The sequence below is a fragment of the Opisthocomus hoazin genome, chromosome 3, assembly GCF_030867145.1.
Source record: "Opisthocomus hoazin isolate bOpiHoa1 chromosome 3, bOpiHoa1.hap1, whole genome shotgun sequence".
NCBI lineage: Eukaryota > Metazoa > Chordata > Aves > Opisthocomiformes > Opisthocomidae > Opisthocomus > Opisthocomus hoazin.
The window spans coordinates 83,551,847-83,566,400 of record NC_134416.1 but is presented as its reverse complement, the minus strand read 5'-3'; the positions used below and the strand labels follow the sequence as shown (position 1 = coordinate 83,566,400).

The window sequence follows — 14,554 nt, the reverse complement described above, 5'->3', positions numbered from 1 at the left end:
ACTGCTGCTGCTTTTCTTCCTCTTAGTACATTTTTCAAGCTTTTGTGCTCCAAAAAATTCATTTGATTTTTCACTCGGTGACTAACTAACACAGCCAGTGATTTTTTTTTTCTGGGCAGTTCTCAGAACATATTTTGACCTGGAAACTTGCATCCAGCGAGCACCAGTGGATACGCTGCTTGTTATGCTGTTTAGTTGAGCTGGCTGTCACTTAATTGTGAGGCAGAACTGACTCTTGGCAAAGGTTTAATTAATTTGTGAATATAACTCTACTTTAGGTTGTTTGGAAAAAAAGTGATAGTCAAATTAAAGGGTTTTTTTAATATCAAAAACGTTAAATTGTAATGAAAATTTAAGTTGTCATTTAATGCAACTTTTTTCTGACAAATACTCCTACGTACAGTAAATCCTGACAAGCTTGTTTATACCAAGAAAGGAGAAAAATGTACACAGTTATATGAAGTGATTATATGAAGAACTGAGTGGTTGACCAAAAGACTTTAACATGCGGATCTTTAACATGACCTGTTACACTGAAAATCTTGTTAAGAGCAAAGGGAATACACTTTATATACTCAGCTAAGCATTTATGGTTCATATAATTAGTTTTGTCTAAGAAAATGAAGTCCATATTATCTAATTATGAAAGTTTTGTTAGTAATGTGGTTTAAATTTTATATATAAACTTCATAGAATCATAGCATGCTTTGGGTTGGAAGGGACCTTTAGAGGTCATCTAGCCCAACCCCCCTGCAGTGAGGGGGTTACTTCCTACCGACTCCCCCTGTTACTTGATGTCATGCTGCCTCTTCCAGTACTGCTCCAGGTCTGAAGACTGACCCTTCAATGTTCCTCAGGAAGGGGGAGAACATTTCAACAGTTAATTACTTTTTGGGTTCTCTACCTCCTCTTCAGTTTTGGAGTCTGCTAGAGGCTACTTTTTTGTGTTTTCTTAAGGTTGCTTACTGGCTGTTCCTTACGCCTTCCCCGGCGAAGCCTGCCCTCCGGCAGCACCATTACCCTGGCGGGGCTGTGTTCCCCCTGCAGTGACTGCGTCGGGGTGCCAGCCCCCTGCCCCGGGCACTCCTGGAGCGAAGCCAGCGCAGGGAGGGCACAGGCCCGCGGCCACCTGGCCATCGCTGCCACGGCTGGAACCAGCTCCCACCAAGGCATGGCCAGGCCCATGCTGGGACCCTGCGCTGACAGCTGCCCACCAAGCCTCTGGCCTTGTCCTGGTGAAGGCAAAACCTATATTCACTGGGCTGCAGAAAAAAGTATCCCAATCATTACTCTTGCAATTGTTACCGACTCACAAGAGATGTTACAGTCTTTCGCAGCTTCACATGAGTAAGAGCTGATCTCAGTATGGGTTTGCTGCATTGGATCTTTGATATTTACTATTGCCGGCGCACGGAAGATTGCACAATGCAGTTTTGGTCCGACAGCTACCTACAATATTTATCAGTATGAGAATGTCATCCTTTGTGATCAGAACAAATGTTCTTTGGTAATTAATTTTAAAATCTTTGCACGAGTGAATCAGAAATCTCATTGGTCATCTGACCCTAGTTTGTGATGCTTAACTGTCTTTGCTTAGAAATCACAATAAGAATGGAACTGAAGAGCAAATGCTAAAAGATATGATTTTTCAGAGGTCAAAATCCAGAAAAGTAGGAAGAAGGGAAACGGCCTCATTTTATTGTTATATTCACCTAGACTCAGTTAAGACCTGCAGATATTCATGCATATGTGCTTTATTAAACAAATGCAATACATATCTAAATCCCACAGTTTTTAACACTTAGAATATTAAAACGGACTGAGGCAAGGAATGACTTAATTGCTTTTTAAACTGCTTTAAACATAGTGAAAGATAATACAATCTGGTACACTGAAATCAGTAACCCTTGCTGCAAATGTGCATTTATAATAGCCAACATTTGAAAGCTTGTTTTCTAGTGACTACTGCTCTGACATCTGTTCTGCACTAAGAAAATTATTTGTTTGGTGTATTACATCACATGGAAAAGTTTAATGGCTGTTTCCAAGATTTTTTTCACTGTACTGTAAGCAATTTAGTAAAGTCCTGTCAAAGTGCTCCCACATTTGGGTCTTCATTGAAAGGATCTGGCATGGGACGAAGATTTGTTCACGGAATGACACCAAGTAGATAGAATTGCTAGTATGATTTTTATTAACTCATTTTCTTCTTGCCTTTGCAGACTATGGCACTATTAAGAAAGTGCTTGCCCCGATGAACCAGACTTCAAGCAGCTGCCTGCTCGAGGAAATTGAACTCCTGCCAAAAAGTCAGCGAGAGCCCATCAGGAGCCTGCAGATCCTGCACAGCCAGAGTGTCCTTTTTGTGGGCCTTCAGGAACATGTCATTAAGGTTCCTCTGAAGAGATGTCCCTTTTACAAAACATACAGGTATGAAGAATCAGGTAGTTTGATTTGATTGAAGAAAAGTGCTGGGAGGGTGGCGGTGCAGGAAAGATGGGAAGGAGAAATGGCTGTTACTAGGAATCCAAATTAATTACCTCTCTAAACAATGACTTTCTGTGTACACTGTGTATCAGAAGTGTCTCTTCTTATACTAACTTGTTAGAACTAGATGAGACTCCCAAGGAATTATATTGATATTTAAGTGTCATTGTACAGATCCTGCATTGCAAAAATGAACAGTAAGAAATAGTTTATATAGAAAACAAGTATCTCTTAATGTGCAATATAGCTGCTGGTTTGAAATATTTAAAGCTTGAAACTCAGGCAAGTCTATGTTGGGGTTTTTTTAAGCTGTATTATAATTGAGTAAACAAGATCTCTGCGGGTTCAGAAAGAAAACTGAATTGGATGAACTGAGATTTAAGATTAGTTGGAAAAATTGCTATTTAAAGGTAGTGCTGGATCAGGAAACTAAGAAATGGAAATATTCTGCAGGTGAAAGTGATATGCAGCTAACAGTTCGATCAAACAAGGAAAATAGCTTACAAATTTTCACTTAGTTTTAGACTATTATGGTAGTTGAGGAATTTAAAGTTCAGCATACAACTTTTACTATAGGTTATCTAAAAACTACTTCTGGGTTGGAAGCATATGCTATGAGAGATTGTTAAATTCATCTAATTAGTTATATCTTCCCTTTGATGTAAGTGTGGTTCCAGTAATTCAGCACAATTGTTTCATTTTACATCAGATAGACTCTGAACCAGTGTGATGAGCTTTTTGAGAACTATGGCAGATACATTTGTTTGGTTTGTAGCTTGTTTTGCAGCTTGTTTTGCTTTCATCTTGTTTAATATATGTTCATTTGAAAAGCTGGACTATTAAAAGAGGGAGGAAGGCTGCAAGTTGCCTTTCTTGGCTGCCACACTCAGGATCATGGAGATGTTATCTGTGCAGCAGACAGAGAGACTACACCTCCCATGAAAGACAGCAACTGTTTGCAGGTGGAGAGGTTTCTGCTGTCAGCGGGAACATGCAGGTGGTCACAGCAGGGAGGTGACCACAGGACGCAGGTGTAGAGCTGTGGCTCGGAGACAGTGGAAGGACTTCTCCGAGGGACCAGGCTCTGCGTGGGGATTGGTGCCGTGAAGGAGGGCCCTGAAAGGCTGCTGGGCTGAGAGCAAGACTGAAGGAAAAGCTGTACCCTGGGAAACTGGAGTAGACCAGGGAAGGGAGAATTCTCGCTGTTACAGTTCTTTACCAGCCCCCCTTTTTTTGTATTGTCTTATGTAGCATATTTTAGGTATTTTCTACTAAAATAGTAGTGATAGGACACTCAAAGCCCCATTAGAAGTCCTGCAAATCTCACTTTAAGGAAAAGTTCTGTAGGAGTATGTCTCTGCCTCAAGCTTTTGGTTGGTTTAGGGGCCACCATGGGACAGTTTCAACTTTTTTTGGTTTATTGAGTTGAAATAAGATGTGTGGTGGTCCTGTAGCCCTTTTTGTTTTATTTCCTCCTTTTTGTTAAGTGAAGGACTTGTATTTGGGAGAGGGAAGGGTTATATGTGTGTATACCTTGACAAGGAAAAAATGTAATGACATATTCCTGTGCTTCTTTCTTCTTGAATGTGACATGATTATGTCATTTTGGTTGTACAAGACATTGAGCATGTTTTCTTAAGCAGATGTATTTATTTCAAAAAGGGAGGTTGGACTGGTATCCTTCGTTTTCTTAGGGATGCTGTGAAGCAGAGAGAGCTCAGTAATATGGGTGTCCCATATTTACACCACGTCTGCACTCTGCTTGACACATTTCAAGACTGGAGCCTCATTGTGTTGTTAGTGAGGTGTGAACTCCAAAATCTGGAGGTGAGACTTCCAGAGCACCTGCTTAACTGGTGCCTGTGTGGAGGTCCCACAAGGTCCCTGGTACCTGTGCTCTGTCAGGACAATTCCCAAGGAACACCAGTGCTACCCTGGCTGCGGGGCCCAAACAGGCTTCTGCCCTTGAGGGGTGGGACCGCTGTCTCAAATGATAGACCCCATACATGGCTGCAGGCTAGGCATTCCTCTCCCTTTTTGAGCAATGAGATCTAAATGACTAGATTTAAAGAGTATTTTAAAAAAAAAAATGTGGTACTGTTTCCATTTTACTGAGTAGAACAGTAGTTAAATGACTCAAATCCTGCTGAAATGATAATTTATTCCTCTGCCCAGAGGTATGTGAAATCTCGTCTTCCACTGGAATGACTGACTTAAAAGGACATACAATTATTGCTTGTGGGGTTTTTCAGTCATATCTTTTGTAGCTGTATCACTTTGCTTGAAATTATTAAATAACCATTGCACCAGAAGGGTTAGCATTCACACTTTCTTCCTGATTAAAGAGTTCACCAGCAATTCTAGCTCTGTTTTGTGAGAGAGTATTTACAGGAGTGATCTACATAAAATAAGGCATCTTCTCGTCATCCGTCATTAAAAACTCAGATCACTTGGAAAATGCAGAAGTAATCTTTCTCTTGCTTGTTGCTTACTTCTGGCTTGACTAGTTTTTTCCTCTCTTAGGCTGGACTTCAAGCATATTTCGTTCTCTACATGTGGAGAAAGTGTAGGTATCTTATTTGGGACTATAAATTTCACTAGGTAATGAAACATGTGAAACTTATTCACTGCATTGCTGGGTGCTTTAATACTCACATTCTTGTTACATGTGGCCAACTATTACTTCTATACTATAGCAATGGGTAAATAGAGTAATGAGTATACCTTACCTAAGGAAAATGCCTTGTGGCATTGTGATTCTTTTTTTTGGATTATTTCAATTTTATCTGTTCACATTTATCGTACCTAGGACTGTATAACTGTGCCAAGGCTATATTCTGAACTTCCATCAATAATAACTAAAGTTTCTTCTCCAGATCAAGGGTGTGTGTAGTCTTTAATATCTACTTCATGTAATTTTTTGAGCATGCTTGTGTATAAATAACAGTCTTAAAAAAAGCAGAAGTCTGAAGATGTGCTGGCTCATCTGTCCTGCCTTTTTGTGTCAATGGCAGAGTGCTTGCCTTCTAATCTTTTCTAATCTTTTTGTTTAGGTTTATTTCAAGGGTTTCAGACAATGCAACTTCAGTCCTTCTGTTGAGCAGACTGTTCCACAAAGTTAATATCTCAATGTCAAGATAATTTTATTGAGATTGTCTATTTTTTATTTTTATTTCATTATTCCTTGTTTTATCTTCACGTACCAGCCTCTAAAGCATGTGGTTATTGTTTTTATTCATGGTTTATTATGTCTCCTTAATCATCAATCTGATATTCTGTACATATTTAGCTAATTCCTATTTCCTTGTAAATCTGTTCCTCCAGCACTTTGTTGTGGTGGAGTCCTTTGTAACACAGTGTTGCCTCTGGCACACATTCACTCAGTTTCAGGGCAGTCCTTTCTACCAGCTCACGGCTCCGCTCCCACAAACGCTATTATCGAAGGCCTTTGAAAATATTGTTTTGTATTTGGAGACAAAATTTGATTGGGTTTGTTTTTGGTGTTCTAGGTGCAGTTCAGTGCACTTTATTGCTGTGACATCATACCATACCACAGGCAGAGCCTGTTGTCACACCTGTAGTTTGGGTTGCTCAGCGCTTTCTGTTATGCCGGGATGTTTTCATTGTTTATGAGTTACTCGTGTGAGTTATTTGGATTGACAGTTATCATGGAGGGGGTCTCCCTCAGACTTCTGCCAGTGGTGGAATAGTTTTGAACATCCTGTCATAATCCTGCTGTTTTCAGGAATTAACCAAGGAAAAATAGTTTGGGCCATATGAATTCATACAAACAGTTCTCCAAAAAGCACTGGTGTCTTCATAGTCTAGGAGGAGACAGCAGAGCAGTTACCTTAGTTTGGCTCTCCTTGGGGAAAATCCTGAAGATTTGACCAGGTGGTTAGCACCTGGTTATTGCAATTCACACATGTTTATCAAACTTTTACGGAAGACCATCAACATTATTCACTGGAGCTATTATTTTCACTAAGAATTCTCCAGCTCTTTGTACTTCTTCAGAGTTGAGTAGGGCAAGCATAAAGCACAACTGACTTTTGTATACCCACTAATTAACTATAATGTGAGATATATAGAATGATTATCATGAGAAGATAACTATTAAACTCCCTAAAGTTGCAGTGTTTGCTATTGACTTTGAAGGCTCTAAGCATCTGCAATAAGGAGTAAGATCTGTAGCAGGAGGGTAAAGACTCCACCCCCTAAAACAAAGAACCAGTAGACTTTCTTTTATTGGCAGCTGTAGCCTTCAAAAGCAACCTTGGATGGCAGTGATTTCGCTGAAGCAAATTTGTCGATCTAGTAATTTGTGCTGGAGTTTTCAGTGCATCGGTTTTGAAAGCAAGGGCAGTGAAAGGTTGTATCAGCCTAATGTTCTGCAAAATCTTACCAAGCAAGGGGCAAGAATTGGTATTTCTGGTTGAAGATAGGTTTCACACACTTAGAAGGCTTGATAACTGATCTTACTATGATGTTATGTCTAAATAAATAAATAGTGCCATCTACTAAAAGCTGTGTAAATAGTGACTAGTGTAAAAAAACAATTTTTAAACATTCTTGAGTATTGTTTATTACATTATATGCTTAAAATACTATTAGGTCAAGAGATTGTTTTGCTAAGTAATGTTATCATAGCTATTCTACTGTAACCCTGACTTTTCCGTTTCTGTACTGAATCATTTTTATTTTGGGTTCTTTTTTGTTAACCATCAGATATGCAATCTGTACATAAGAATATAAAAGATAAGTATATAAAAGATAACTGTAGCAGCACAGTAATAAGAGGGATAAAGGATTAACTAACAGAAGAAAACAATTATTGCAGATTTGGTTGTGCTTTATTTCATTCCTAGAACTCCAGTTAGGTTATTGGATTAAATATTTCAACCACCATTGCATTCTTTTATTTTAACTTGGCTATAGTTGTTGCTTCCTCGGAAGTAGTCTTGCATTCAGTACAAACCTGTTTTCCTGGGAATAAAACACCGTGACAATCATTACATAGTAGAATCATGATTCCTGTATACTAATATTATACAAGTTAACAATTAGTAATGTGGGCTAAGATACTACTGGGTGCTAATGTGTCCAGAAGAGCTTGCCAAGACATGGAATTGAAATTGCTGTTTTGAATAATCATTCCAGAATAGTTGGTTTGGATATCCAGGTGGATTTCCTTATTTCAAAATATGCAAGCCTTATTCCAGTTTAAATCAGGGAAACGCACTGGTACATTAGAATGTCGGAATTACTTGAGGCCTAATCTGAATTAGTGATTCCAGACTACTATTCCAGAATCAGAATCTTCATAAATTTCCCAAAGTAGGAGAAATCATAATGCTGTCTTGAAGACTAGATTATAAGCACATTTGGATGTGAAGTCTTTCTTAAGGTATGAGGTACACTGCAAAATTATCTTCAATTGGTGTGAACTTATGAGAACACTAGTAAAGTCAGCAAAACTATGAAGTAAGTGCAGTTGAAAATCTTAGTCCCTCAAAAGAAGTAGAATATTAATACCACGGTGGGGAGGAGAATCAGCTGAAGCTCTACAGATCTGAGGTTGACCTGTATTTCCTCCCTGCTCTGTGAGACCCAAGGTTTTTGCAGAAAGTGTCTTTGTTTATCTGCCCCACAGAATGCATCAGAGACAAACCATGCATTTCCATTTTGCTGCACCTAAAATATTTAGTCACAACTCTTTGAAGTGCATAATCTATGCATGTATGTATTGTATTGTAAGCATACATTTTTGGCAAACAAAAAGGTATTTTGATAAGCAGCTAGAATTTTACAGCCTGGTCCCAATGTATTTATTGCAATACCATATGAGGACAAAGGAAAATGTCTTTTCCTTTTAGTTTGCAGAGTTGTAAGAAAACCAGATGGACTTGACTACATATTTGCAATTCAGATTTTATTAGTAGGATATTATTTTAAACAAAGAAGTGAGCTAAGAAATAAAAATTTAAAACAGGCATGTGGTTTTCATATGTCTTGATGTAATTAATTTCTTCTCTTTAAAAAAATACTGAAAGTTTGAGGAATTTTAAGTTCGGTGTAGTTACTGTTAAGTTTTTCCTTAAAATCACCTGACATGTTTAAAGCAACCCACTTTTCAAGAGAACATTTCACTAGTCATTTGATACTTGGCAAGTGTATTGTCTGGAAACAGGAGTTAAAGGCACTGGCTGGTTTAAAAACAAATGAACAAACACCGGCAAATCTGGAAGATTTTTATATTTTAAAAGAATTTAACATGCAGGCAGGCCAGTACATAAGCTATTCATCTCAGCTTACAGTGCAGCGCATTCCAAACCAGTTGTTTTCTTAGGAGAATTATTTGAAGCACTTAATATTCTTTAACCTTTTAGTGGACATTTTAATTTATTTGAAGTTTTACAGAAAAGTAACATCCGAGTTTGGAGTCCACTATTGACCTGAATGTATGAAAGAGAGAGTATTTTAGATGCAGTAGTGTGAAGCACAGGCAGGATTCCAGAACAGTTTTGATGCTCCAGTTCTACAAGCCCAAACTGAGTGACTTTGAAGGCCATCTGCTTCTGATAATAGGTTGTCAGGCCAGTGGAGATATCTACCGTTACTTCTGGAATGAGAAGTAACGGTGCCCTCAGAATGTTGAGATAGATACCTGCTATCTGGTTAGTGCTTTTAAGGAGTCAAGTTGTACATCTTGAATCTGGGCCTGCTGTCTTTATAATTGAGTCATATTCTAGTATAAAGTTAACCTCAACATTGAAGTTCCAAAGAACCTAGGTTACAGCTGACTAAAAGGATATGGAAGTTGTGTACCCTGTTTACGTTTATGTCTGCTAAAGATGTGCAGGTCTTTTAAAAACATGGGGATGCCGTATGAAAGCATACACATCCAGCCTGGGCAATGACTGTTATTGCTGTTCTGATCTAGGAACACATGAACTTGTGGGAAGATCCACAAATCTGTTGGTTTTGGGTTGCCTTGCTATGTAAGTATCTCAGATTTTGAGGGCCTATTTGCCAGCCACAGATTTGTAGGCTCTAGTTTCATCCCATCAAAAGGGATCTGAACACCCTAGCTGCACCCGGTGGTCCCAGTATTTCCAGGCTCCTACCTCCTAATCAGAGGGCTGGAAGATTGTCTTGGCACATTGATGTGGACGAGGACCTCAAGTGTTATTTTTTTACAATGAATAGCAAGTCTACCTTCTCTTGTAGAGAGCATGCTCTGAACGTTGTCTTTCACATTTATTCCCAGGAGAGCCACCTGGAAGCATCTATATTCAGATAATTGTGTGTTATAAACAATTTTGCTAAAAAAAAAATTACATAAATTCCTGATTATGGTTTTGAATGGAGGAGCTTGTAAATTTAAGGCTAGTATTTTTGTTGCATGCTGCAAGATTGAAGCATACCTAGATGGATTTTGATTCCCTTATAGAAATTCAAGTAGGAGGAAGCAGTAGTAGTCCACGTAGAGTGGCTGAGATGATTAAAGGATTTGATTTTTCTTAATGGTATGGGCAAGGGCTAAGCAGGATTCTGAATTTTTGATGTGCATCTTAGTTTGAGCTCCTAGGACTTTATAAATTGTGTGCTTACCACTTCTGTTCTTCTGCGTCATGTGTCTATATCTTTAGATCCCCATTCTTCATTGCACATATATATATGTAGACACACACATATATATATCTACAAAATGAGTAGTAGTGAAAACGCCGACAGGTACCTGTGTACAGCAGTCCGGTATCAGATTTGTGTATTCATTCAGAAGCAGATAACACAACGCATTTGAAACATGAGACAGGCTTTTATCTTCAGTTGTCTGTTCGAATTTGCAGTGAGGAATCTGGCTTCTGTGAAGTAAGATGGTGACCCCAGTTCAGGTCGTGATATACAAAATGTCCAGATAAGAGCTGACAGTAACTGGAACTAGGTAGGCATGGCCATCTTAGTAAAAATTATTTGAAAGGGTCAGGACACTCAAATATCCTCTGCTCTTCAGAATGCTGTATATGGGTAAAGACAGAAAAGTGTTTCATTGAACAGTCGCAGAAGATGCACCTCATATGTTTATACGTTCTCTGAATGAAATATTACAGCTTAAGAGGATACCTGATTAGCACTTACAATGTATGTTGATATGGAATATATTTTTCCCCTGAAAGGAGATTTAAAAATCTCTTTGAAATCAATAGTATTAGGATATAGCTTTTAATTTTATGGTATTTTTATTCTTTGGAGCTCACATAATGAATTCTTTTTAGTCTGAAATTGTATGGGGTTTTTCATATATATTTTGCTCTGAATGGTGATCATTTCTGCCTCATTTTCTGTCTGAATAAATCATCTCAAATGTAACTGAAGTAGAGCAGTTTTGCTAGCCTGCTTGCTGATAATTATAAAATAGCTGAGGAAAATGACCTGCTATTGCTGACTTGCTTTGGAGCAGGGTGCCTTACGGTTCTGTTACTAGTCAGTCAAAATCCATTCTTTAAGTGTTGCGTGACTGTCAGTAGGCATACCAACCCATCACGGCCAAATGAACGCCTTGCAGGAGAGACGCTCAACTACCTCTCATTTATGTTTGGCAAAATGACAACGTGGAGGAAAATTAGAATCAATCAGTAGAAGCCAAAAGCTGTTGAATGTTTTTGTAGCAAGTACTGACTTGACAGGGTAAGTGGCATCAAGAGTGTTAGAATAAACGAGTTAGCTTTTATTCCTGAATTTCCTTGCTGCACAAAATTGCTGGTTTTAGCAGTGCTGGGACGAATCATGTGAAGTCTTAGAGATGTGACCCTTAGAGATGTGCCTACTAGGAGTAACAGACAAAACATTCATTTTCATCTCTGGTGAAACTGAAGTGTAAGGTAGACTTCCAGAGGCAAAACGGTAATACATTATCCAGCTCTCCTACTTCCAGTGTCACTATCTGAAAGGGCCCTGTCAACTGAAAGACCTAATACTAATTTTAGAATTCATCTAATTTTTCAACAGTAGCATCTGAAATGGCTTTAATTTAGACAGAGATTTGGGAGGAAAAGGGATAAAGTTGTCTAGTGGTATCTACTTTTCGACTTTCCTTACTTACATGAGTTTGACAGCCATTTTGTACAATTTCTTTTGTTATTTCATGTATACACTGAAGCTGTTCCTCTTACTGCTGTCAGGAGAGAGATTCATTAAAAGGGAGTTAAAACTGTTTAAAATTTTCATTGATGGAGGACAGTAAGGGCACATAACTGTGAGTTTAATAATAGTTCCTTTAAATTTCAGATGGAAGTTCTGATATTTTCATACTTACAGGCTTTATTCAATGCTCATTTTCTATCTGTAAACTCATTTTGTTATCTGTTTCTTTTTTCTTTTTAATGTAGGCATAGCAGATCAAAATAATTAGCTTCTATTATTCACACTTTAAATTAACCTTCAAAGGAAAGAAAAAGTTTTTAAAAGGTGACATAATTAAGCAAATACAGATAAACATTTACCCGCATTTTACCTCTCTTCATTTAAAAGAAAATATATCCACTTTTCACAGGTACTGGTGATCTAAGCAAGTGATCTAAAAAACATAAATAAGAAAATCGTCTGAGATGTGAGACAGGAAGGAGAACAGAAAAGGACTGCTGTGCCAATACCTGAGAACAGGGCAGCTATTTAAGCCAGGTCCTGCCTCATTTCATGAATATAACTGGCGTGGTGAACTGAAATGCCAGAAAGAGGGTGATGATGCTGAACTACACTTTTGTGGTATGATTTTTCTGTCTGAACATAAGATTTCAATAATTAAAATTTTTACAAGATGAGCCTTAGATATAATAGTGACTGGGACAATCAATTAGAAAGTTATAAAAAAAAAAAAGATGAAATTTCCTGTTGCTTTGTTTGGAATGGTTCATATGTTTCCAGGACTAATTTATGTATAGTAGTGTAAAGAAAAAAAAGCTAAATTATTGAAGACTGTTAAAGCCTCTCATTTTTGAAGGAAGTTCTTCACCTTTAGCGTCTTGTCGTCTGCATGAGGTTATCAGAGTTACTGACTTCTTAAAATAATAGTTTTCGTGTGCTCAGTGGACTTTTTTAACTGAATTCTGAAAAGATTCACCTCGTTTTATCTTGCTGCAGTGCTCTCCAAACTTGTTCACTGACTGAAATGGCCATGTTCAGTGTCCACAGAGCAAGTGAACATGGTTTGTGCCAGCAGTGCAGGGGCTTTTCAGCATTTTTTAAACTTTGTTTCTTCCATGGAAGTAAGATCTGTTCTGATACCAGGAAGCTGTAAGAACGGTCAAAATGTGCTTTTAGTGCCCTGCTTATAACTTCTCAGTGACTTGTAATGAAAGGTGCAAGCCATTTTGATTTGCCTGATTGGAAAGCAATGTGGAAACAAAAGCAAAAGAGGAAATGGGGTCTAAGAGCAGAGTGGGAGAAGGATCAGCTTAATGCCAGGAAAGAGGGAGTGTGGTTCTAAATGAAAGGATGCAGACTTTTAAAATATTTTATTTTTTAACAAAAAGTGTGTAAAGCATAATAACTTCATTTAAAAATATTAACGCTTAACATAAAAGAATAGTGAAGTTGGAAAAGTGAACACTTCTACTTTGAGAAATAGTGCAGCTAAAGTTGCCAATTGTGCATTATGGCAGCCTTTAACTTTTTTTTTTTTATCCTTTTTAAATAAATGACATGCTTTATCAGAGATACTCTGAAGGAGATCAATGAACATCTTGTCTTGCAAACACTGGAAGGCCAAGACACTTAAAACTTTCCATAATTTGCATTAATTGTCTTCCTCACTTTCTAGATAGTTAAATGGAAACATGTGCAGCCTGAGTTACAAAAATGCTAAGTGCTCACAGCTGCAAGAGCAATCCATGGGAACTCTATTCTTAACACTGAATCCCCTAAACCCAAAGCTTTATCTTCAAAATGGCAGCCTAATTAGGGGTACCTAGGGAGTTTCACCTAGTATGTCTCTTACACAGTGCCCATGTTGCAGATGGGAACTATCCTTCTGCATAGTACTGGCAATCCACGTTGTGAAGGGTACCGTAGAATCTACTTCTTTAAATTTACAGTCACTGAGAATCCTCTGTGATGGTATCATGGAATAGCATACTAGGGAATTAGTAAATCTGCATTTTGTCTGATGTTAGCATGGAACTACATGAGAAATGCCAGAGATAAATAGAAATATGAATAAAACACAGAATTTGTGAGGACAGAATCACAGAAAGGTTGAGGTTGGCGGGGGCCTCTAGAGGTCATCTGGTCCAGCCTCCTGCTCAAGCAGGGTCACCTAGAGCCAGTTGCCCAGGACCGTATCCAGATGGCTTTTGAATATCCCCATGGAAGGAGACTCCAGAACCTCTCTGGGCAACCTGTGCCAGTGCTCAGTCACCCTCAGAGTAAAAAAGTGTTTCCTGATATTCAGAGGGAACCTCCTATGTTTCAGCTTGTGCCCATTGCCTCTGGTCCTGTCACTGGGCACCACTGAAAAGAGCCTGCCCCCCCTGTCTGTGCACTCTTCCTTCAGGTATTTGTGCATGTTGATGAGATCCCCTCTGAGCTTTCTCTTCTCCAGGCTGAAAAGTCCCAGCTCTCTCAACCTCTCCTCATAGGAGAGATGCTTCAGTCTCTTAATCATCTTTGTGGCCCTTAACTGGACAGATGTGATGTGAACAGACAATTAAAGAGGGAATGTTAATTCCCATGGATTTGAGTTGAACAAGAATGCTCAGTCTAGCATTTTCTATAGGCTAGACAAATTGTTTGACTTTATTATTTTTATATGTATTATAAAGGTGTTTTTACAAGTGTTAAAACAATTATACTTCACTATGGTGGGACTTCCACCTACTTTCGTATCTATCTTTAGCTGTGAAGCTGCAGAGTTACTGCCTGGACTGTTAATGCTTGACCTACCAGTAACAGGAGAAAGCTGCCATTTGATAGAGAAAAGAACTTCTAGTTTTGTATGATGGGTCTTTCGGAGTCTGTAGGAAGCTGGACTACCATCCTTTTCTCTAACCTTCTTTTCTCCTCCTCA

General features: G+C 38.5%; 1 protein-coding gene across 11 annotated transcripts in view; it reads left to right on the top strand.

The window, feature by feature from the left end:
- Positions 1-14,554, top strand: part of SEMA5A (semaphorin 5A) — a 446,528-nt gene that overhangs the window by 254,253 nt on the left and 177,721 nt on the right. For all 11 annotated transcript variants that reach the window (XM_075416809.1, XM_075416808.1, XM_075416805.1 and 8 more), the window contains exon 12: positions 2,223-2,430. In XM_075416809.1, coding sequence (XP_075272924.1) covers positions 2,223-2,430 — 208 coding nt within the window. The remainder of the gene's footprint in view (positions 1-2,222; positions 2,431-14,554) is intronic.